The sequence below is a fragment of the Aptenodytes patagonicus genome, chromosome 3, assembly GCF_965638725.1.
Source record: "Aptenodytes patagonicus chromosome 3, bAptPat1.pri.cur, whole genome shotgun sequence".
Taxonomy (NCBI): Eukaryota; Metazoa; Chordata; class Aves; order Sphenisciformes; family Spheniscidae; genus Aptenodytes; species Aptenodytes patagonicus.
Genome location: NC_134951.1, coordinates 31,705,111 through 31,731,850, shown reverse-complemented (window position 1 = coordinate 31,731,850; position 26,740 = coordinate 31,705,111). Strand labels below are relative to the sequence as shown.

The 26,740-nt window shown below is 35.8% G+C and overlaps 1 protein-coding gene across 1 annotated transcript in view; it reads left to right on the top strand.

The window, feature by feature from the left end:
* EYS (eyes shut homolog) overlaps positions 1 to 26,740 on the top strand; it is a 1,011,092-nt gene that overhangs the window by 687,773 nt on the left and 296,579 nt on the right. The window contains exon 34 of the mRNA XM_076332996.1: positions 14,315 to 14,465. Coding sequence (XP_076189111.1) covers positions 14,315 to 14,465 — 151 coding nt within the window. The remainder of the gene's footprint in view (positions 1 to 14,314; positions 14,466 to 26,740) is intronic.

Below are 26,740 nucleotides of genomic sequence, written 5' to 3'. Positions count from 1 at the left end.
GTTCCTTTTGAGCCTAAACAAGAAGGAAGAAAGAGTTAACTTCTTTCATTTGCAGAGTATCATAATTATTTCAGGACAGCTCACGTAAGATGGGCCACACTGATTTTTGCTGTTGAAAGAGAAGGAATGCATACCATTTATGGGATTCAGGCTAATTAGTGAACAATTATTAATTAATCACTCTACTCACTTTAGTAGACTGGAAATGGTTTTGGACATTGTTTTAAGAGCACATTGTGCAAAAGACACCAAGTTGGGTGGAACTGTTGATCTGCTTGAGGGTAGGAAGGCTCTGCAGAGGGACCTGGACAGGCTGGATCGATGGGCCCAGGCCAACTGTATGAGGTTCAACAAGGCCAAGTGCCGGGTCCTGCACTTCGGCCACAACAACCCCATGCAGCGCTACAGGCTTGGGGAAGAGTGGCTGGGAAGCTGCCCAGCAGAGAAGGACCTGGGGGTGTTGGTCGACAGCCGGCTGAACATGAGCCGGCAGTGTGCCCAGGCGGCCAAGAAGGCCAATGGCATCCTGGCCTGTATCAGAACTAGTGTGGCCAGCAGGAGTAGGGAAGTGATCGTGCCCCTGTACTCGGCCCTGGTGAGGCCGCACCTCGAATACTGTGTTCAGTTTTGGGCTCCTCACTACAAGAAGGACATTGAGGTGCTGGAGCGTGTCCAGAGAAGGGCAACGAAGCTGGTGAAGGGTCTGGAGCACAAGTCTTCTGAGGAGCGGCTGAGGGAACTGGGGTTGTTTAGCCTGCAGAAAAGGAGGCTGAGGGGAGACCTCATCGCTCTCTACAACTACCTGAAAGGTGGTTGTAGCGAGGTGGGTGTTGGTCTCTTCTCCCAAGTAACAAGTGACAAAATGAGAGGAAGTGGCCTCAAGTTACGCCAGGGGAGGTTGAGATTGGATATTAGGAAAAATTTCTTCATTGAAAGGGTTGTCAAGCATTGGAAGAGGCTGCCCAGGGAAGTGGTGGAGTCCCCATCCCTGGAGGTATTTAAAAGACGTGTAGATGTGGCACTTAGGGACATGGTTTAGTGGTGGACTTGGCAGTGCTAGGTTAACGGTTGGACTTAATGATCTTAGAGGTCTTTTCCAACCTCAATGATTCTATGATTCTATGATTCTAAGATTTAAAAACTTAATGGCGCAGATGTCAGAAGGATTTGGTTAGAAGTTGCTTCTTATTTTCATCTAGTACATCTTTGCATGTGCTTAAGTTAATTAAGAAAATGTATATGCTGTATGGAAAAGTATAATAACCACCACTTTACATACTTTTTTCTTTATGAACAATCAAATATATATTGTTGACAATTAGATTTGATAGAGTCACTCTGGAAATTTGTGTTATTTGTTTTATGAAGTTAACATTTAATTTAATCAACTGTAGTATAATACAGCATAGTAAAACTTAAAATAACTTTGATGAAAAATTACCATAGCTTATTCAGCAGCTGTCTAGAGCTTTGCAAACATTGTTTAATCTTCACAGAACTGATTTGCAGTGAGATAAGTAAGTTAAGTTTTGAACAATGGTATCTGGGAAGTTGGGGAAGTCAGGATGGGAATATGAGATACTGAATACTATAACATAGTGGATATGCACAGTATGGGATTTTCTTTGTCCTGCAGATGTTAAGTATTATGAACAGACATCATAGGTAATAAAAAAAAAATATGGCTTTGTACTAGTTTGTTGGAAGAAACTGCTCATTCTCATTACTTAAAGTATTCCTAATTGTTTGGAGCCCTTTTGATGTCACCCTGTGATGGAAAGATTTTTGTCTTCCAAATTCACTAAAAGCAATGCATTTCAGCTACTGAAGACAAGCCATCTGCAAAGAAGATATCTACAATATCATATTAAATGAAAGAAATAGGCTTAAAAGTAGTGAGTGTTGTGTAATACAAGTTGAAATACAGTGGAAATTAGATAGTGATAATATCTTCTTTTTCTGCTTACAGGGGAATATTTTATTGCTTCCTTTATCCCACAGAAATCATTCCTGGTGCGAATAAAAGAAATGTTACACCTTTTAATGTTTGCAAATAAACATGCATATTACTGTCAGACACTACACTATATCCAGTTCTCGTAGTCCACCAGAATATTCATGCTGAAAGTAAAATAGCAGCATTGCTGAAACACATTTTTCATTATCATGGAATATTGTGGCTATGACAATTGTAACAGTTTAATAAAATTGGATATAGTAAGAGGACTGGATTTGCATCAAGATCATGGATAGCTTGATAATTTTGGATAGGATATAACTTTTTGCATCAGATTAGTCTTTATTTATGGCGTTGGCTGCTAAAACCAACACATTGCCAAGGTTTGCCTCAGAGCAGCGCCTGAGAGTTCTGTTTTATGTGTAAGCTAGTACAGTTGTTTACTAAGTCTATCTATTAATGAAAATCATTGCAGCTGTTTCACTCACATATCTGATTGTATGGTTTTGGTTTTCTTAAGAATGTTACCAGGGAAGTGAAAGAACTACAATGAAAAACAGATATGGGAAACATCCCACAGGGATTAGATTTCTGCAGGGTATTATGAACGGAAGGAAATGTTAAAGGGACTCAAGCATTGGGAAATTTACATGTTGAGTTTTGTTGTGAAGATACAGTTACCTTACTGGCAATGCTTTACCACAGGGGATGCAGGGGTATGCAGGGGATGCTCTACCACAGTCTTCTCATTCCAGCCCTTGTAAAACTTCCTTCATTAACTGCTTTAAGATTTATCTTCTTCAGTCTTTGTCATCAAAACAAGTTGATAAAGTAACATATATTACAGAAACAGGCCAAACTGAAAAGCAGTATTAGAAATTTGTTCTTTTCTTGGTCCACTATGCTCCATTTCAACAATTATTTCAGTACTGATAATAAGTGTCTTAATTTCATTGATTAAATAAAAAACATTTTTTATTTTACTTTTAATCTCAGACCACAATTGTCAATTGCTTTAACAAATCTATCAGCTTATAAATTGATTATGCAGTAGATGTCACCAATACAACTACTTTCTTTAAAATAAGTCTATCCACTTTGAACTTTTTTTTAATTGACCGTGACCATTAAGATTAGAAAACTGGTGTAGATGCTCCATCAGTCTAGAAACCAACTGCAAAATGTAGCAATTTGCATTATTCTTCTCCTTTAACTCATAATGTTTGTAATTTAAGGTTTACAATAGTTAACTATAGGACTTTTGGTGATTGATTGTCTTGGTTTTGAGATGTAGATGTTTTCTGATTCCTCTTGTCAGAAAAAGATCTTTTTAATCATGCCATAATGCAACATATGCTCACTCTGGAGCTTGTATATTGCTTGGTTTTGATAGCTTTTTATGAAGGCCTGAGATAATCCATATGGTGCAAAATATGCTGTATTTATTATTCTTCAGATATGCTACAAAGCTCATATTTTCCCTAGGGCTTTCAGGCAGGTAAGCTAAGCAGATGATAGATGAGGTGGTTAGAAAAAACTGCAGATGCTTCTCTGTTTTTTTTTTTTAATTTCACTTTTATTGTAAATTCCTATTTTTATTTGATCACAAAATTGCTGAACATTGGCCTTGATTTTTAATGTAACAGCATATAGGTGAAGAAGTTATCCATCTGTTATTTCATGTACTGTGTAAATGCCATATACTCTGCTTAATGAAAACATGCTTAATGGGTCATCTCCTCAAAAACCAGTATAGGCCACAAGATATTAACAGCAATGGCTGCTGCTTAATTAGAGTAGAAGTGTATTCAATATTTATATAATGCTGTACAAAGTGTATTCTTGGTATAAGATAGCTTCATGCTCTTTTCATTTTCTGGGCCTCTCCCAAAGAAGCTATCAATGGACTTGCATTAGCTGTAAGACACTTGTTGATGTACTTGGACATACCCAGGGTTAAGCCTGATTTATAATTATTGTCAATAAAAATTATTTAGGAAGTTGTTGGACATCTAAACTGGCCACTGATAGGGTCCTCACAAACATACTTTCCTAGCCATGGCTGTGTTGGTCTGTTTTTAGTCCCTCCTAAAGTGCCTAGTGTAAAACTAGGGGTGTATGAAATACAACACAAGTGCTGAATTATCTCATAATTTCTAATTTTTGTATAGTCTGAAACTTTTCCCAGCTTAATGATCTTACTTGGAAAAAGTCCAGTTTCTTACATTTAGCCTAATTCATTTATGATTTATTAACACTGGTAATAAAATGATGTTTCTTGTTTCCTAAATTCCACTGTATCTTGATTCCTAATTAGGTTATATCTGCTACTTACTGTCCAGTATCCATTGCAGAGAAGCTAAGTCAATGAAAACAAACTGATTTGAGAATATAGTTTAGATGTAAAGGCGTTTTTATTTAAAATGGAACAAAAATTATGAAAACTTTTGAAAGAATACTGTCAAGACCTGGATTTGTAAGGTGGAAAATAGGAATGAATTGATCATGAAGTATCAAGAAAATTGGAAGGATTCTTTTTTTGGTTTGGTTTGGGTTTTTTGGACAGAGATAAAGAAATTTAACCTAAAATACTTACGGTGATTATCACACAGATGAACAGAAAGAAGTGAAGAATATCCCCCCAAAACGTGTTCTGGAATACATCTGAAAGGAAAGAGATACTGACTTTGCAACAACAAAGAGTGGCTATTGGCACAAGTAGCTCAAAAAATGGAAAACTAATTTCTAGGTGCTGAAGATTTCTGTTACACAGTGACACTATTACTGCCCACTAGCAGAGCATGACCACCACAGAAAAGGCAATGCTGGATTGAAGCAAGAGAATCAAAGGAGATTCTGATTTATGAACAGTGAGATTAAAACCAAATACGAATAAAAAAACACTACGCACAGGAAAAGTTTTGCAATCTTGCTAGTCAGAATATATCTTTATGTGTTTTCCACTTCCTTCTACTAACCTGCACAGTACATTTAGAGAAAATTAATTTGATTTTAATCCTTTCACAGATAAGTAGAAGGGGAGCTGGGCTAATAACATTCCCCCCTGTGACTAGTTTTATTCATTACTTTATCTCATAAATACTTGATAATTTAAACGTAGCTTAATGTATCTTTCTATTTGGAGGTCAAGTGTTCAAAATAAATGGTGGTGCTTCTTAAGAATAAATGTTCAATCAATAATGGTTTTCAGATTGTACTATTTTTTTGTCCAAGAACCTAATTCTCCCTTTTTAATGACTTAGAAAACTATGGAAATAATGACTTTGTAGATGCTAGAGAGGAATAGCAATGTAAATACAAATACAGCATATCACTGAAAATCATCAGAACAGTTAAACAATAATAAACATAGATCAGCAAACTGGTCTATACATAGGTTGAATACTGAGAATGCATTGATGATATTTGTTGCTGAAGAAATATTAAGGGAAGTGATAGGCAATCAATGAAATTATATTTACCCAGTTTGCTTTATGAGTAAGCATTGATTTCTGTAGCTGAAGATTATTTTTGTACAAATACCAGAAATTAGTTTCATGTACAGTGTATCAATGCAGTTATCTTCTATTAATTTTAGGTATTTTCAAAGTACCAGGTTTTTTGTTGTTTTTTTTTAAAAGAGAACATCTTAAACTTCAGTAGTAGAACTACTTTACCAAAACTATTATCTATCCTTTGAAGTGTCATTACCATGAAAAACAAAACTATATTTTTACTTCTAGATTCGCAAACTATTCATTTTTTCCTTACTTACAATTGCCTTTCTTTCTCTGTCTTCAGTAGAAAAAGCAAAGAAACAACATGCCCTCTCTTAGTGACTGCTGCATATCACTACATTCCGTATCTTTTAGAGATACTGTCTCAACAATTTATGGTTTTGCCGGAGGCTTTTCCTCAGGACATGTCCTTAGCTGGTTGTCTGTTTAAGCATATTTAAATCTTATTCTATCCCATGTGATCTATACAGTAATGCTTAACTCCATTCTTCACATTCTTCATTTCCCAGTCTGTTCATAATTTTATTCTCACAATAGCCCAAACTGATATTTTTTAAAACAAAGTAGTTACAATATTGACTGACATCTTTTATACATTTGAAATATTTTTTCCTTATAAAAACTAATAGAACACAACAATATCGTTTTTCTGAATGTTTTTTGTTATTCGGAAAGCAGACCTAATGCATATAATACATATAATCCAGCAGTTTCTTTTATACACTTAAATGTGCTGAGCCCTTTGACTTCCTAAACAAAGTGAATTTAAGTTCTCATGTTTTCACATGTGATGTCAATGTATTTTATACAATGTGTGCATATTAACTAACTTATATTAAATACACCAGTATCACAAAGGGAGCTTAGGGAAAAAAAACAGTGTAGCATTTAGGGAATATTTTACAGAACTTCTTTTCCCCTCTATGGGTGAGCATGTTACATCATTTGAACACTACAGAATAAGATACCGTAGGCTAACATTTTTATCTAAGATAAAATTTCTAAAATTTCTCAATTTTAGTGTTTCAGACCAAAAGGGACAACTCATTTGACCACCAAGAGACCACAAGGTTGACCTCCTCTGTGTCATAAATGGTCAATATTTTGTTTAGAAAGCCGCAGACTTCAGTTAAATAAAACCTTTCTATTTCTTAAATATTTTCCTAAGATACATTCTACTGTGGTCACCTCTTCCTAAACCTACAGTAATGGTGAGGAATTTATATATCCAAATTATTCCAACTGGCAAACCCCAGCCAGTACTTCAATGAAAAGCTGAAGATAAAAGCTGGGTAAAGATTTGTTTCTGACTCTGCTAACCCTATGTTTCGAATATGTGACCCTGACTATATCAACAAGCAATGGCAGACAACTGAGAGGTGTAATTTTTTTTACCTGCTAGATATCCTTTCACCACAAAACTCAAACTCTGCTATTTGGAAGATGTCCCAGAGAATGGAGAAACAAAAATAATTAGCCAGCTCTGTACTGGGAGAAAAATGCTGTTAGGCACTGTGCATTGCATCCAGAAGCCTGAAGGCATAAGTTTTATGAAAATCATTGTACTGAGACAGATATGAGGCAGTGTGAGTATTTGAAAGATGATACAAGCCATCCTTTTCTCACTGAAGAAAGAGGGATATGCAGAGAGCGGGACAAGCAGTATAGCTTTGTTTATTCAGACACAGCTGTATGAATACTGTACACTGTAACTCCTACTTAGTAAGAAGGAAGCTGTCTTTCTACTTTATCCCGCATGATTCCCTTTCAGTCAGAGTCATGTAGAGGCAGGGAGATAGCTCCTCTTTTGAAAGCAAATAAGCTTTGTCTCCCTGAAGGACAGGATGGAGCTTGCAGAGAGTCTGCAGCAACAGCGCAGACTGGGAAAATCCTGAAAAAAAAATCAGAGACTGCCTGCTGTAGGAAGCAAGCACTAAGGTGAGCCTTGCAAGATTGTGGAAAGAAGGAGGCTTTGTTTGGGGACCAATAGTATATAGTACAGAATTTATTCAAGTTAGATAATAAATTTGCTTTCAAGCCTTTTATTTAATCTCTCACACTTATTTCTACATTTTCATTATTTAAAAAGTTACCTCTTAAAAATCTGGTTATCTTGTGCTCTAAACAAAGTCTGTCTTTAAAGAAGGGTCTCCTTTTATGTCTTTTTGGAGAAGTCACTTCAACAAAAGGGGGACAATTCAGAGTCCCTTCAAAGGGAGACTTTCGGCCTCAGGGAGGCTTGATTGTTTTTTCCATGTTCAAGCTGATGTGTTCTCCCTCTCTTTGTTTATTTTTTTATCCAGCTACTGGCTCATGTGGCCAGAGCTCTTACAGAGAACTGATCCAGTTAAAAATATATACTCCTTTTTGTTTTCAGCTGAATGGTTTCCTTAATGCAAATTGCTGTGCAAAGAAGGAAGGAGGAACATATGAATGCCCATGGAATAAAGGATGGAACTTAGTCCTTTGCCCAAATTGCCAATCAAACCACACTTATAGATGTACAAGAAATGCCAGTGAGATGATCTGGGCTCCACCATATCTACTGTACATATTCACAGTCCTCCATCCACTTTCAGAATTTCTCTAAAATGTTAGTTTAAAGCTTGTCTTCTTAAAATGAGCAATTTAACTTTCTTTCAGAAACAAGTTTTCTTTCAGAAAAAAATCATGCGGTTATACTGCTGATGTTACATGAGCATACTCCTTTCCAACATTGTGTGGTAAAGATCTCAGTTCTGCATTGCCAGACATGTCAGAATACCTTTTGCTATTCTGAAATCTCCACAAGTGCTTCATTCATTCAACAAGAACTAAGGTTTCACAGAGAAAAAAGGAATGGAAAGTGGAAATGGACAAAACCTAGAAATGAGGACAGAGAAACTTGGCATTAGTATTTTCATATCTTGCAGTTAGTTTCCAGAAATTGAGAATAATGAAAGTAGACTTTCTTCTTGCATATCTGTCTCAATATACAAAAAACCTCCACTGGTCAAATCTTCTAATAAAACAAAAGATTAAAACTAAGTGCATTTGTGTGCAGATAAATAATATTTTATTTTGCATCAATGCAATGTAAAAAATTCTTAATTAGAATGAAAAACCATCATGAAATCAAAGCTCAATATGTTGCCAATGTTTTTTATACTCCACAAAGAGTGACTATTTATCATAAACTTCACGAGTCAACAGAGAAGAAACAACTGCCTTTTTTTAAGAATGTAATTGAATGCAATGTATTTAATTATACTAAATTGATCATAATAACAGTTAATAGTGACTTAATACCACCAATTATTTTGATACAAACTGTTGCTTTACAGCATCTTTAAGATAAAATCTTACTTACTTAGTCATGCCACATCTTGGCTACAAATCGCATTCTACACCTTTTCAGAACTCTGTCATCAAAGGTCTCCTTTGATGACACTCAGAAGTTAAAATTTAGAATCATCAAAGAGACAAATCTGTAGTGTATAGTGATCTATTCTTGCTCAGATTATTTAACTAAATAAATACTAAAAATGTTTCTGTCATTGTTACTTTCTTTTACTTTGGATCTCAAAAAAGCTCATTAGTCTCACTTCTAAGAATGAAAATTTTCTACTTTAACTTCTGAAACAAGTTACTGCAGGGGCAGAAACATAAAAACAGTAGAGTAGGACTCTAATAACAGGCAACATACCTAAAACTTTGTTCTATATTATATTCTGAGGAACATCAAAGAATGCTTATGGATACTAAAGTGGGTTCAATGTTCTGTGGCTCCCTTGGCCCCATGTCACAAGCATAGAAATGATATTAAGGAGAACACAGACAGGGTATAGAGACCAGAAATAATGCTGGCCTACAGAGTTGATGTAAATATGAATTCCCACTGTGTAACTATCTTCTTATTCAGCGCAGTCTTTCAGTTTCACTGGAAATAAAATGTCAGTGTTGCAAGTCTAGATCTGACTCTAAACTTGCCACTTCCTGAATGCTTGAATACAGTACTCTCATCTGGGCCAAGCTTTTCACTAAATAAAACTTTATTTACATCTACATCAACTTGAAATAAGTGCATATTGTTTTCTAAGTTTAATTTCTGTAAATAGCATTTAAGGCTGTTACGATATGAGCAGCAGGAAACTTGAAGCTCTCCAAACTGCAAGACAGAAATGGCCGGAGGCATAGATTATTGTTTTTTTTTCCCTAGCTAAATCTATAGTGGTAAATAAAACTGAAATCTGAAGACTATTCTCTGGGCCTGAGAGCAGCTGGCAGGTCACAGATCATGTCTATAAAAATACTTATTGCAAAATAGGTTGGCAACATTCAAACTAGGAATGATTCCTGAATTGCACTAATCAGTGGACTTTCTCAGTTTCAGAATTGGAGGTGACAGCTAGCCTGGGTGGCAACTGTAACAGGAACTGTGATATCTTCATAAAAATATGGATGATTATGTGTCAGGACTTGAACTCATGTTGTGGACTTTTTAGTTTAGTAATGTAAGTGTAACCTCTGTGAAAAGAATAAGGGGGTACCATATTTATTCATTCCTTAGAATATGAAACAAAGATTATTTTTTCCCCCTGTATTCTTAGAGAAATTTACATCATGCCTTGTCATTAGCTTCATTGTTCTTATTTATTTAGTTGAATCATTCTCTAAGACCAGACTAAGAAATCAGCTCCAGGTCCAGGAAATATGAGTCTGCTGTCAGAGGGAATGAGAAAAAATATGTTGTTGACTCATTAGTTCATCTGCAACATGAAAGTGTGTGTTACCTGGTGTCTCAGTAGGGCATAGTCGGCACCAACAGATGTGAGCAGTCTAAAATGATGCATCTTACTGAAGAGTGAAAATTTAATGACTCTGAGTGTAACTGGTATATTTTCTATCTAAATAAATCTACTGAGGGTAATATGAGATCCTGCCTTATTCTCTAAATGTTATTACTACAGGGTTGGGTTTTTTTTTTGCTGAAGAAAAATGTCACAGGATTGAAGAATCATAGGATAATTCAGGCTAGAAAGGACTTCAGGATGTCTCTAGTTCGACCTCCTGCTCAAAGCAGGGCCAGCCAAGGGGTCAGACCAGGTTGCTCAGGGCTTTATTCAGTCAGGTTTTGAAAACCTCCAAGGGTGAAACCTGCACAACCTCTTTGAGCAGAGAGGTCCGGGGATGTTCCAATCTTAAACTTGTCTCAAACACCCTTGCAAAGCCTTATGGTTTTTAAAACCAGTACTGGGTCAAAACTGATCCCACCTTTTAAATGTGCATTAAGAAAATGTAACTCTTAATTGTCTGTGACAATAGGTCTACTGTTTTGTTGCAATTTTACAAAAATAAACATTCTACTGCAAGGAGTAGTTTGAGTATGAAACCAGAAAATGAAATCTACTAGATACTGAGTGAAAACAGAGGAAAACAGGAGTTGGCTTTGATTTTTTTAAGCTGAGAAATCTGTAAAATAATAATTAAACATAATGAAAATGAAATATGTTTCTCAGCTTTAATTAATCAATCAGTTGTCTTCAATAAAATCAGGGAACTTTGGGATTGTTTTTTGGAATATATAATAACAAAACTTATCTTTAATTCTTGTAGTTCGTAACTCACATTTGATATAGCTGTTTGCAAACCTACTTTTTTTTTTGTTTAATAGACTGAATGCTAACGTTACATCCTAAATAGTTCAAGGGTAATTAGTGAATTGTTTACTGTTGTTTAGCATGATCACATTAAAGTGAAATTGCTAGAGATGGGTGAAAGTTTCAATCCTGTTTCTAGAACAAGAGATTTCCTTTTCTTATCAGGAAAACCAGATTAAAGAAGCTTTATTCCCAGCAAGGCTGCACAACATGACTGACACTTAATACTTTATCTGGACATCCCCCTTTCCCTCCTCCTCTTCCCCCATTTGTTTTATTACCTTTTTATCCTTTTATGATAATCCCAAACATGTCACTTAATCATCACTAACAAATGTCAGCAAGTAAGGACATTATGTAAAAGGATTTGGATTTCATGCAGATATTGTCATGTTTAGGTACCCTTATCCCAACAGTTATCAAATTATTATCTGACCTTTCCATCCTTCCAACCTGCGAGGCATTGGGCAATGGATTTAATACTGTTTAGACAGAACTCATCTTCAGGATATAATTAATAGGCCAGTATTTAATCATCACATTTATGTGAGTACAAATGAAGAACCTGTGAACTGTTACTGCTGGGCTGGACTGAGGCACAATTACTGGTAGCTTACCCAGCAAAAGTGCTTGAGAGTTGCTGTATGCATTTCCACATTTATAATTATGCAGAAAGCTCTGTCTTCTTACTTGACCTTTAAAGCACCCAATGTGCTGATTGTAGAAAAAGTATTTTAAAAGCCTGATGGAAATTTCATAGAGTGCATATATGACCCAGTGATTGTATCATCAGCAAATGCTAAACAATAATGGTTTAAGGTTGTTATTCTAATTTGGCCAGACCCTGCTAGATTCAGTCAAGCACAATCAAAGGTGCACGGCTGACATTCTAACAAGCTTAGGGCGAAGGCAGCTTATGCTATTGAATTGCATTAACTTGTTTTCTGACATAAAGTATTGGCAATTAATTTCAAAATATGTTTATATATGCACAAAAAAATACCTCTGCATATCCATCATATAAGCTACTAAGGGCAAGCCAACAAGTATGTCTAAAGCTAACATGAAAAGAACTACATTTGTAAACAGGGTGCTTGTGAAATAAAAGTACATACATGGCCAGGTAACCAGTTAAAGCATTAGCATCTCAAAATGTGTAGAAAATAGAGTAATTAAAAAAAAATAAAAGAAGTTGTTTAGGCAGCTTTCCTTCAAATAGCACATCTGTTAATTAGTTTAGAAAAATAAAAAATGCTTGTCAGTTCCCCTCCTGACCCTCTTCTACTCCAACCTTAAGAATTATGTTGCATTAAAACAAATCTGATTTAAAATATTTCAGAAAGATAGATATCCTATTACTATGCCTTTATTCATAAATATATCCTTTTATCAGAGGGAGAAGAAATTTTAGATATTTAAAAATCAATATTTTTTTCCTTAGAACACTCACCAAAGCTTTCTGCTGTAGAATGAATATATCCAAAATGTCACACTGGGTTCAAGCCTTAGGAAAAACCGCTTGATCATTGCAAACAGAGCTACTGAGAATGCATGTAGGAGTTACATACATTATCAGCAAACTTCCTTTGTAAGCAAATAATTAAAATGGTGTGCTGCAGAACCTTGTGTATGTGCTTAGACATACAACCATTACATAATATCTACAAAACATGGGAGGAAAACGTTCCGTTCCTTGACTGTAGTTCTGGCTACAATTTTGTCCTTCTTTTTCTCACTCATGTTAGCTATTAATCAGCAAGTTTCAAAAAACTTTGTAAAAACTGAGGTGAGGACAAAAAAATCCCCTGAACTGAATCCCTAAGAAGTTTATTTTTAATCCACAGAATTAAAACCGCAGTTTATTTCTCTTCTTTAATGTTGATTTTAACAACAGAAAAATCCTTCATATTCTTCATCTGAAGTTTTTTACCGTAGGATGGACAGGCCATTTTGCTTGCAAAAACATTTATAGTCCTGTCTGTTAAAAGGTTAATACCATGTTTGCATATTTTTCTGAAAGTATCACAAAAACAGAATTATACAGAAAACAAACATAGACAACTGTTTGCAAATGTTGCTAATGTTAAGTCTCCATCCTCTCAATTAAAAAATGATAGACCTTATCAAATAGTATGTGAGAAATCCTTTATATATCATTATCTGACAGAAGATAGTGAAGAAATCTTTCCATGCTCTTTTTGTAACTAATAAGTTTCAGAAGCTAATTTTGCATTATCAAAGATAAACTGAATTCATACTTTACTGATAGCATCCTAGCTAAATTACAGACTGTTGCTTTTATAGGTTTTTTTGGTATATGCTATTTTTACATAGATTTTTGTGGCACTTATATTACAAAGGCACTTGAATATTTTTAAACATTCAGCTGATTGAACTGTGATTTGTTTCGTATGCAGAGAGAATGATAAGCTGAAAGAAATTCCTATGTGAGAGACTCTTGTTTAGTTCTGATATTTCTTCACTGTGCTTTCTTTCATGAAGACAGAGTGCTTGCTGCCAATTGGTTATCAGAATGTAAATGAGCTTTGAATCATTAAAAAAAAAATTGAAGAAAACCAAATTGTTTACTTTGCACCTTCTGTTTATTGTTAACAATTTATACATGCTGTTAAAAGCGACACTGTTAAGAGGGTGTGTGGATAGGGAGAGGGAAAAGGGAATGTATGTATTAATTTCAGGGCCTAATATTACTGCCTTCAGTTTTAGGAATAATGCTTTTGAAGATAAGTATTACAAATTATAGTAGGTCTGCACTCTCTAAAAGCAGTTTATTTTAAATTGCTTTTCTGGATTATCTTTTTTGTGATGAAAAAGAGGGATATTTAAAATATTTGAAGTCAATGGATGTCTATTTTTCAAATTACAAAGCCTTCTTGTTACTGTTAAAAATTGCCTAACTTTTTTATTCAGCCATTATTATGTGTTTTGGCTTTTTTAGCAATTACACTGCTCAGATTTACAATATGGCTTCATTTTAATGGAAGTTCAAACCCCAAAGACATGCCAACTTACAGCTTGTTAAACAGCTTCTTTTATGTTTATAGTCTTTAATATAAAAGCAGCTACTTACTTGATTTTCTTTCCTCATTGGTTTAGTAACAGCCTAATTAATTTGTCAGATAGACAGTAATGTAAACTATATATGGTGGTAAAATGTGCCTATTTCTAAATTTATGCAGGCAAGGCATGGGACCATGTGAAGCAGAAATGTCAATCCTGGGGATATCTGCAGAGACAAATATGCCTAGCAATTTCTGGTCCAGTTCATATTGGCCTGAAACAGGATCCATATTTGTTGGTGGTTTGCCTCATCATTATGCAATAAAACAGGTATTTTTCTTCTTATTACTTATTTTTATTTAAGATGTTTGTTATTTTGGGAGTGGCATATTGAATAGGATACAATGGAAGAGATTTAAACTATGTAAAAAATAAAAATTAGCTACAGCATTTTGAAGATTACATCTAAGGGATGCGTATGGTCCCTTGCAGAGCTTTGCCGGTGCCTGGGACTTTGGTAAATGAAGTAAACAGAAACAGCATTCTGGCCTGAAGTTATGATCTGCATTCCTGTTTGTCTTGAGTAGGCAGAGTTAAGGAGCAAATATCATCAAATTCAGAGGAGGTACCTGTTACTCAGGTGTTAGTTCTATGAAGATATGAAAAGTATAACTGCACTGGGTTCCATAACCAAAGAGGCTCTCTGCTTGCATCCTGTGCTGGCACAGACAGGTGTGTGTAGAAATGGACCAAGCAAGAGAGAGTTAACCTGTGGGACTGCATTAATGAATGAGAGGTATGGTACAGGAACTTGAACTTGTAGGGCCATGTATGCAGCTAGGGTAAGGGCCTATGCAGGGGTGAGAAGCAATATGCAATAGGGAAGAAGTGAGCTGTGGAGGTGTTAAGAAGAGTACACACAAGATCATTCAGAGCATTGAAGAGAAGTGGATCATTACTGAATTGTTGTTACGGAGGAATTTGGGGTAGAGTAGTCACAATAACAGATGCACATCACTTAAGTAACTTCCAATTTAATATTTTTGTTTCAAATCAGGATGAGTATAGATAGTGATTTCTATTCTATTCTATGACACTCACACTCTTCATGCGCACACTGATCAAAGTCCCAGCCCCTGTAATTCACTTGACACTAGCACTGTACACCCAGGGAACACTCACTCCAGCTCCTGGCAGTCTGGCCCCTGTGCAGAGCAGTTTGCAGCTGGCTCAGCCTTCTACATCTTGTCAGGTGTCTGAGTACAGAGTCCCCCTCTGCACCCAAGGGGTTATTGTTATAACTATGTATAAATTTTTAAAATTAAATTGTTGGCATAAGGTGCCAGTGGCCTTGCTAGTCACATAGCCCCAAGTCAATCTCTGACTTTCCCCTTATCTAAAGCCAACCAGTGTTGCTACCTGGATTATTTGACTTTCTAGTCTCATGTCCAAAATGTGTTACAAGAATGTAAAGTTGTTCACCATTACATAACAAAGATTATCTGTGAGTCTTTATTTGTTTTGCATGCATAGTGGAATAAACTGTTAGCACTGGGTTGGTGTAGTCCAGCTCTCATTTATCTGAGCAGTGATCTTCGGGTAGGTGTTACCCCACAACTGTAACAAAGTTAATCTGTGGACTTTTTTGTTTTCCCAGTGCACGGCAGAATCATGTAGTCAGAGCTGGACATATGTAGTTCAGATTTCATTTTTTTGAGCCATGCTTACAGGTACACTTCACCCTGTGATAATTGTTTTAACCTTTTTATTTCTGTTCTGTTCTTTGGTAAGTGAAGGTCATCTTACAATGAGGTAAATACAGTAATTTCAAGCACAGACGTGGTTTTGATGCTGTTGTTATAATGCAGCATTTCTAGATTGCTTTCACCTTATAATAAATTGGATAGTAACCAATGAAGTGACAATACTGTTAAAATCCAACTTAAAAGTTCTTGTGAGTAGGTACTTTTAGGGTTGCAAAATGACCATCCAAAAGCATACTTCTAAATACCTCATACTGGCATTAAAAGAGCATGTCAAATAGTATTTGTAGTCATATAACTTTTCCCTTAATTCAAACGTTCGTACTCAAACTATACATTCATCTGAATTATTTTATCATATTAATTGCATATAGATTTTTATTTACTATAGAAATGTATCTTCAAGAAATGTTCTATCCTAGTAAGAAATAAGAAAATTATATTTTCAATGTTTAACTTACCTGTCTTCTGGAAGCTAAGAGAAACGGTTTTGGGGATCCCCCAAAGAATTTATAGCGAAGGCTTAGATAAGATCAATCCATGGAGTGTATTTAGCAGAAAGGTACAGAAGCAATTTGTTTGAGGGATATACATAATAATGTGTATGTGAGAAGGAAGTTTGAGATGGTAAATAGCTCTTCACCAGCCAAAGGCAACATAAAATCCAGAACAATAGGTTTACCTTAGGTAAGTTAAAATAGCAATAAAACACAATGGTTTAAGGGTAATTTACTGCTAAAACATTTTGCCTATATATGTGTTGGATTGTCATATCAAGATGGCCTTTGTTTCTTTAAGGATGTTGCAGTTCAATAGATTATTCTATTCTTAATGCAGGATTAATAAGTGAAATGTTACGGTCCATGTTTCTTATTTAGATGAGGTAATAGATGTGGGACAAGTGCAAGTGCTCAAGCTGGTGATACTTAACCTCTATTAGTACTCAGAAAGCATATGTTCATATAACTTCCCCAAAAATGCGTCCTCGACTCTCAGTTGCCTCTCTAGCTTTCCATGAAGCTTTTTTGCAGTCACTCCTTTCTGTTTGAGACTACCTCAGCCTTTTATTTAACTTCATTTTCTTTGCTCCTTTGTGATTTTTGTGTTCTTTTTGATCTTAGTGTCTCATTTTGCCTAATTTTACTTTTTTGTAGCTTTGGGAAAGTTTAATTTTCCTTGGCTTCCCCATCAAAGTCTGTTGGCTATAAGCCACGCACAGTCTATAAAGGCTATATTTTTCATTTTTGTCAGGGAATGGAGAACTGTCTGTCCAAGTTCTCGTTATGTGGGCTTTTCAATCCCAGCACTAGGAAACTACTCCAGGAAGTTTCTTTCTCATCAGCTTTGACCCAGGCAGTCAGGCTTCTATTGTAAAACCTTCATCATCCCCGAAACAGAAAAGGTCTGTTTCTGACCTTCGTCCTGCAGTTCTCTTAAAGGGAGATTTCTGCTCCAGCTGAGACTCGGCTTTTTCTGGCAAATGCTCTGATCACTCTTGGAGTCAAGTCTGATAATGACCCTTGTGATATACTGTCCTGGTTTTGGCTGGGATAGAGTTAATTTTCATCCTAGTAGCTGGTACAGTGCTGTGTTTTGAATTCAGGTTGAGAATAATGTTGATCACACACTGATGTTTTAGTTGTTGCTAAGTAATGCTTACTCTAAATCAAGGACTTTTCAGCTTCTCATGCCCTGCCAATGAGAAGCTGGGAGGGGGCACAGCCAGGACAGCTGACCCAAACTGGTCAAAGGGGTATTCCATACCATATGACGTCATGCTCAGTATATAAACTGGGAGGAGTTGGCCAGGGGGCAGCGACCGCTGCTCGGGAACTGGCTGGGCATCAGTCGGTGGGCGGTGAGCAATTGCATTGTGCATCACTTGTTTTGTTTATTCTTTTATCATCATCATCATCATCATCATCATCATCATCATCATTATTTTTATTATTATTTTCCCTTTCTTTTCTGTCCTATTAAACTGTCTTTATCTCAACCCATGAATTTTACTCTTTTTTTTTCCAATTGTCTCCCCCATCCCACTGTGGGGCAGGGGGAGTGAGCGAACAGCTGTGTGGTGTTTAGCTGCCTGCCGGGTTAAACCACAATATATCTGTAGTATCTGCCTAATAATAGATTGTCTTGTTTTAGATGAGCTCCTTCTCTCACTGTAGTAGTTCACTCTGCTGTTGGCTCTCCTACTTTCCAAGATTGTAGAAGTTGTAGAGAGCAGTGACTTCAGACCCTAGACTGCTTCAGTTTCTGTTTAACAGGAACTTCTAGCTGTCAGTGCCAGAAACTGCTGACACAGGAGTGCTGTATTACTGGAATTGGCTCATGCTACACTATTAATTTCCAGGCTAGATTCCTCTTCCTTTCTTTATGAATGAAATTTGATATGATCTGTGAAGCCCTCAGGGTAAAATATTGTGTCCTCTGAGGATTTCCTATACTGAAATTTCCTAATAAGCTCTCAAGTGTCCATGCATTTTTTCCACATATTTATTTTTTGTTTTTATGTTTATTATATGGTATTGCTTAGAGTCAGAGTGCCCTCAACATGTAAGGCAAGGTGCAACAATTATTCTCTGCCTTTCAGTCTCAAAAAGTTGAAGTTTTCTTTTCCAAAAATGTAAAAGGAATTACCTCCTGTCCTGGTTTTGGCTGTGATAGAGTTAATTTTCTTCCTAGTAGCTGGTATAGTGCTGTGTTTTGGATTTAATATGAGAATAATGTTGATAACACACTGATGTTTTCATTGTTGCTGAGCAGTGCTTACACTAGGTCAAGGATTTTCGAGCTTCTCTTACTGTCCTCCCAGTGAGGAGGCTGGAGGTGCACAAGAAGCTGGGAGGGGGCACAGCCAGGACAGCTGACCCAAACTGGCCAAAGGGATATTCCATACCATATGACGTCATGCTGAACAAAAAAACTGGGGGGAGTTGGCTGGGGGGATGCGGCCGCTGCTCGGGGACTGTCTGGGTATCGGTCAGTGGGTGGTGAGGAATTGCATTGTGCATCACTTGTTTTGTATATTCTTTTATCATTATTATTTTCCCTTCCTTTTCTGCCCTTTTAAATTGTCTTTATCTCAACCCACGAGTTTTACCTTTTTTCTGATTCTCTCCCCCATCCCACTGGGGGGAGTGAGCAAACGGCTGTGTGGTGTTTAGCTGCCCACTGGGTTAAACCACAACACCTCCTTATCTTGACTGCTTTTCATTTTGTTCTTTAATGCCATTCTGTATAAGGGGGACTATAAGGGGTAGCCTTTCACTCTTTCTTTAAGGGAGAAAATTTTTTCAGTCTTCCTTAAAGATTGGTTAGGAAACCATAGGGTCTTTCAGGAATTATTAAGAGAAGTTACTGTTCCACTGTATGTACTCATTGAGGTGTTTTGAGTCTGTTCTGAACCTGATTACCATTCTGCCTATTATACACCATTTTGAATAGAAATATCAATAAACAAAGTCATAATAGTTCTAGAGTGGAAGGCTTCATAAGCACCAACTATGTATGTTTCCACTGCCCAGAGTAATAACAGACTTAACACACTATCAACAGAAGTTTGAATTTCCTTCCTAGTCACCCTCTACTGGTTGCTGCCACAGCTTGGGAATGCACTTCAGGAGAACAGATTACAGCCTTACCCTCAAGGCAGTGATATATTTAAAAGAACATCTGTGACATCTGGGGAAGCAATGGCATAATACCCAATAGATTTCGTCATTAATTAGAAGCTCTCAGACCTCCCAGGTCTCTGTGCCTAGTGGCAGTAGTTGGTGGGGAGAAACACTACCAACAGTAGAGCAAGATAAAGTTATGGACTACTTAAATAAATCAGCCATATAAAGTATCATGGGTCCAGATGGGATGCTTACCAGCATGCGCCACTGGCTGATGTTATCACAAGGCCACTCTCTATCACCTCTGAAAGCCTAGAGCAATTGGAGGAGGTCCCTGACGACTGGAAAAAGACAAATGTGATGTCATGTTCATCTTTGAAAAGACCAAGCAGGAAGATGTGGGTAACCGTGAGCTGGTCAGGCCAATGGCACAACTCAGTTCCTGAGACAATTGTAGAAACAAATGAAGGACAAGCAGGTCCTTGGGAACAATCAGCATGGATTTACCAAGGGGAAACTCTGCCTGACCAGTATGATTACCTTCCATGTTGAGATGACTGGCTCTGTGGACAAAGGGAGGGCAGCAGATATTCCTTACCTTTTTTCCCAGACTCAGCTTCACTTCCAGCTCCTCTATCTCCTCCCCCCGAGCGGCACAGCGGGATGGGGAATGGGGGTTGTGGTCAGTCCATTACAGCTCGTCTCTGCCACTCATTTCTCATACACATCTACAGTTCTCTGATGTTACGTACCCACAGGCCAAAGATAGAAAAAGTATTTGCCTGGATATGAATTAGAGGGTAAGGATCTGAAGACGTGGGTAGAAAATGAGATAACAGATACATGTGCTGAAACACCTTGGATTAATTCATCTCCAAGGTCAAGCACCGCAAACTGTTTCACAGACAGCAAGAAATAGTTTTTATGACTCTCTGTAAACCGTCCTTTGCAAAGTTTAGTGGATTCATCTGACAGTGTAGGAAGGCAGAGCTGAACAGTCAGGAGGAAAGCTAAACTATAAATAGCTGGCTGGCAGACATCTCATCCTGCTGTCTCTACACAGCGAAAAAACTCCCATTCAATTCTGTGATAGCTTTGTTTATTACTTATTTTTAAATCATATCCAATTTCTTCATTAAAGAATGTGATGGGCATACTTCAGGCTTGTCACATCTAGGAAACAGGTAAACAGCACAATCAGTTAAACAGTTATATAGCGCCATCTTTTTAAAACATTGTTTTTTAAAGCTGTTTATGATAGCTGTTTTCTAAGACTTAAAAATCAACAACAGAGGAATAGAAACAAAATTACACACAGAAAAAAGACATTTTAAATCAGAAATTGAAAAAAAATGTATTATTTATGAAATCTCAAGACATGTTTCAGAATAATTTCATGCTAGCTTTAGTATAATTTATTGTTTACAATAGCTTGTTTCTCTGCAGAGAAGATGATTGGTACACTCAAAGGGAAATTAAAGATTGTTTTGAAATATCTACAGCAACAGTTGATTGCCATAATAGTGTTATTTCTGCTGCTCTTATTGCTCCAATAATTTATATTTCTAAACTTAATAGTATTTTAGTATTGAGAATGTGAAATGTCATTATATCTTCATATTCCTTTTCAACATAAGCAGTTGTCTATAATTAAACTTTGCAGGTATTCGAACAGAGAAGTTTCAGAAGGAAAGGAAGCTTCTGTACCAGGAGAACAATCTTCTATATAATATATATTATATAAAATAAAGTAAAGATAAAAGATTAAGTGGAAAGTATGCAAATATATATGTGGGCATTGGTATCCCCACGTTACCAATGGGGAAACAGAAACAGATAACTGAGTGATATGCTCAGGATCGTAGTGTGTTAGTTAGTTAGTTAGTTGTAACTAAGATGAGACAGAAATCATTATACAACTAAAGCCTCTCAGTTAGACTACTAGCCCATAACTGGGTGAACTTTTTTGTGGGGGCACTAAAATATATTTATACCTATACATAGGTATAAAATATGCTGTGCATATAGAAGAAAACATATGGTTTTCTTATGGAAAAGAGATAGTGTGATATCACAATCACATGATGCTATGAAACTGCCCATTTAGTCTCAGAATATTCTCAGGTAGATAAAAATGTTTTAAACATTCTAATAAATGATTGCTAAAAGGTATAAAATGACATTCTTTCTGTCACAATTATTCATCCACTTAATTCAATGCCATTGAGTGAAGAAACCGACAATGTAAAACAGGTGTTACAAAATACAGAATCAGGCTCTTAATTTGGAATGATCTGAAAGTAGATGTATGCTGTATGTTACAGCTGCTGTGCTTCCATGGTCCAAAGCAACAGTAATCCCTCTGTAACTGTCTGGTTAGACATAGTTTATGATCCATTTCCCTTGCTGGAGCATTGCAAAGCAGTGGGAGAATTTAGTACAATCTGTGCACAGTATTCAGGTTTGGTTATCTGGCATTCACCTTATCTGATAAAGCTGCAGAATGGGGCTCTGACAGTAACTTTCACATAATAATTTATAATAACATTATATGTACATGATGCTTTAACATCCTGCTACAGTAGTCATCGGATGTGAGCAAATTACAGTGGTCCTGACCCAGTTAATGCCCCTTGAGCTGCAGTGCTCAACTTGAGAAGATTCTTGGAGAAGCCAACAATGAAAAGAACATCCAAACTTTCACAGGATTACAAGGCATACTAGGCTGTTACATGGCTGCAACTGTTTCCTACAGTGGTATAAGCAAGAGTGGGTAGTTTGAAACCTTAGAGGGGCCAGTTCTTGAACCTCCACAAATTTCCCGTTGGTCCACAGCACATCTGAAATTTTCATACTTAATTATTAAGAATCATATGATTTGTAAAACCATTTTATTTTGACAGAATTTTGACATATTAATTGCCAGTCAAATTGCCATCTGTTCATAGAGTCCTCTAAGTGTAAAAAAACCTGCTTCAATTTTCTTAATTTTTTTTATCAATGTATACAATGAGACCTGTAGACTGGTTATAGTCTTTTTCATTAGATCATAAATCTGCTTGGCAATTGTTCAAGGATATTTCATATTTGATATAATTTAAAGCATCATCTGCTCCATGAGTTTAAGCTGTAGCTCAGAATAGACTAAGTGGAAGCTAGTTGCCAGGCATTTGTCTTCATTCAAGGTATAGTGGAATATAGGTGCTTAACCTGTAGTAGCTATGCACTTGAGTTTGAGGTTCTGCTGTGATACAGAAAATGAAAGCGAACAGTGTTGACTTTTCTATCCAACAACTTCATGTGGTTTCAGTGCTACATTGAGGAAATTGTGAACTGTTCCTGTTTGTATCAATTCCAGTGCCTGTATTTTTCAAAAAAAGGGATGAAAATATTTGTCCTTGTATTTATGCCACTCCCTTTTAATTTGACTTTCCTTACACACATTATACATCTTCTAAGTCCTCTCTGTTGTCAGGTTTGTGATTACAGTATTCAGAAAGGCTTTTTCAGAGTGTTTGTTAGTTTGAAATGCATTGTACATCCTGAAGAGTGTCTGATTTCTTCTGGGATCTTGACATGACAGCCTTAGATCCTGATGAGTTTTTTTCTTTCTAATGTCCTATTTAGGATATGCTCTGGATCTGTCTTTGCATCACCTGAATGCTTATTCTAATTAAAAGCTCTGCTTATTATTCCGCAAGCTGTTTTATATATTTATGTGCTTTTATATAAATATACAGATAAAGACTAAATAGATATTTGTCACATCACCAACAATTCATCTTCTACATGTCATTAATTGTTTTATTGACTGCTGTCACATTCACTGCCACACATTCTTCTTTAGATTGAGAAGTCATAGTCTACATGCTCTGTTCTCATACAATTAATCATTTCCCTGAAATCAGAGGTCCTGTCTCTTGAGTGAAGAGATAATTCTGCAATTCTCTGCAGGGAGCTGCTGTTTTGGCTGTTCTGAATAGTTTGTTGTGACCAGCAAAATTTCTCACCTCAGTACTTTGCATTTTCTCAGATAATTTGTGAATGTGTTTAACAGCACAGGACTCAGTTGGTGATATTTGTGACAGTTAAACAGTGTGAAGACTGACCTAGTATTTGTAATTTTTGTTTCCTTTCTTTTAACCAGTTTATTAACCCAAAAGAAAACCTTCCTGTATTTCCCATGTCTATTAGTTTTCTTTAAAGACTTTTGATGGGGAACCATGCCAAAATATTTTTGGAAATGAAATCGGCTATGTTGTTCGATGATCCTCTTGTATAGGACCATTAATGTGTTCAAGGAATACTAATAATCACGGAAGCATAACTTCTTGTTACAAAATTTTACACTGAATCTTTATGTCATATTGTTCCATGGTTTTGCTACTTGCATTTTTTATTACAACTTTTAGGAAATTGCTCCTCAATATAAATTTGTTGGGTTTTACTTTGCTTCAATTATTTTAACTTTTCATTGTCCCTTTTAAATACATGGGTATCATATTTGCCACTTTCCTGTATTTTGGTACCAAATGCGATTTAAGTCAAAAGTTACATACCGCCTTTGAACAATTCCAGGCTTCCTACTTCTAACATTTTAGAAAGTTTTGATGAGTACTGGAACAACCTCCCCAGGGATGTGGTAGGGTCCCCATCACTGGAGGTTTTCAATACGCGATTGGACAGGGTGCTAGATAATCTCATGATTTCCCATGAAAAGTCGGACCAGATAATCTTTCAAGGTCCCTTCCAACCTGGGCTGCTCTATTATTCTATGGTTTTATGAGTGTTTTTATTTGCCTAAAATAAATTATATCCCCAAACCCTTTTGTATATGCATAGTTTTAGATTTAATTTACCGGATATGTTCCCTTTGTGCAAGCCACCCATATTTTGGCCTGAAAGATGTCATCTAATAGTCTTCTTTATTCTGCTATTTTGTCATTCAAGCTCCCTTTTTTAAAAAGTCATGCCTGATTTTTTTTTTTGCTAGAGTGTACATAGTTATGTGAACTTGATGGAAGTGGTTTGCTGTAACCTGCAAGCATTTTACCCATTAGTTTTTCCTTTTATTTTTGTCCTAACTAACCTCATCCTGTTGCAGTTAAACTATTTCTTGTGGATTTTTAAGTGTGTTTTTCTCCCAGAAGAACACTGAAGTTGAGTACATTATAGTCAGTGGTTTTAAATGGGGTTTTTTGATGGTTATGTATTGAAACAGATCCTATGCCTGGCTTAATGCAAAATCAAGAGTTATTTCTCTTGTGGTTTCTCTAATGGTTCCAAGAAACGATTATTTACAGCATCTAAAAATGTAGTCCCTGCATCATATCTTGTCATGATTTCTTACCAGACTGCTTGGGAGTACTTAAACTCTCCTATTACTGTGTTTTCTGCCTTACCCTTTCTAACCTGCTTTAGTATTTAACAAGCACTATCATCATCTTGGTTAGGTGATATATAATACAGCCCTAATATTGTATTTTTCTTTCTGCACGAAATTTCAGTGCAAAAGGATTTGTGCTAGTTTGTATATATTTATTTGACTGCTTTCTTTATATTGCCTTTTTTCTGGTGCAGCCTACGCCTTACATGACTTTTACTCTTGCATTATAATATCCCAGTGTTTATTTTTCTACCATCAAGATGCTTAGCATATTCTTATTGTTTGACCGCTTCTTTTTCTTTTAGAATTCAGATATTTTTCCAGCAGCAGTTACTTGTCTTTTGAAAAGAAATAATGGTTTAGTGGTTTGACAGAAAGGGAACTGTATTTAAAAGCATACTAGTTGTTACTATTACAGTTTTTTGTAACGTATTTACCTAGCTCAGTTGTATCATGTATATTTTGAATGTGAATTTTTGTTTTTTTAAAAAAGATTTTCCAAGTAAAGAGAGAAATGTAATAGAATTAGATTGGTAAATTAGTTTTAATATAATTGCAATATTCTGTAATTACGGCTACTATATAATGGTAATATACTGTCTTGCCTAATCCCATTGATGCAAAAATAAATATATATAAGACTTAAGATATTTTGCTGCAAGTTCTGGATGTATACAATGCATCCCTGTTGGGATTCTTCATTACTAGTGTGCCAGTAGCCCTTACTGTCTCAGGGTGTGATCTTGCTAGGTCTTCAAGGCTAAACAATACAGAGAAGTGATACTGTCAAGGAAAATCTAAAATGTTCCTGTAATACTGTATTAGTTGCTTGTGTTCTTCCTTTCAAGTTAATCTGTGTTGTAAAGTCTGCAGATGATGATCTTGGACATTGCAGTATTTGAGATATCAACTTAAAGAAGAGAGGCATGCACAGAGAGCGTTGTAGTGAATAGCGCTACAATCTTTTTTTATTTTTTTCTAATTAGATTAATCAGTATGCTTATAGGCATGTTACCGATTTGTTAATACTTTTTTTACATCTGAATATGGTCATGTAAGAGTTTTGGAGAATTTATTATTGATTTATCTGCTCGAAACAAGTTTGAATTCTTGCTGAAGATCAGTATTAGTACTGTGTGATCATTAAAGCTAAAAAAAAAATATCCCAGCTCATACAGACTGCAGAAGTTTTGGATTCTGCTAGTTATAGTAGAATCTAAACCTAGACTATATTAATCAAAATGTGCAATCAATCTTTCTAGTATGTCTAATAAATTCCAAATTTATGATATTGAAAATGCAGAATGGAAGACATAAAAGTAAGTATAAAGACCCCTCAATTCTTTTGATTCAGTTACTAGTACTATTTCCTGAATACTTCTTGATAACTCTATATTGAAAAGTTCATATTAATTTGGGTGATTTTACTAGTTACAGATTGCACTTCATATTTTATTAGAAAGATAGTTGAGAGAAGTATTTTTGACATTTATAATATCAGACTTCTTATTGACTGTGAACATGTATATTAGAAGCAGTCAACTTTTTTCCGCCTTTTCTCCAGCTATATTTTGTAATATTTTTACTGCTTCTTTTTTTAATTTCATTAGAGTTGTTTTAGAGAAGTTAAAATTTCATATATGTATATATGAATGTATTTAGTATTATATTATGTAAATAGTAATGCAAATACCATTATTATATTAATTAACTTTTGATACTAATATTAATAATGTTAATATATTGTATTAACATTATTATCATTAACATTTTCCATAAAATCTACCAAAACCATAACAAAATAATCTCAAACCAGAAAGCAAAAAATAT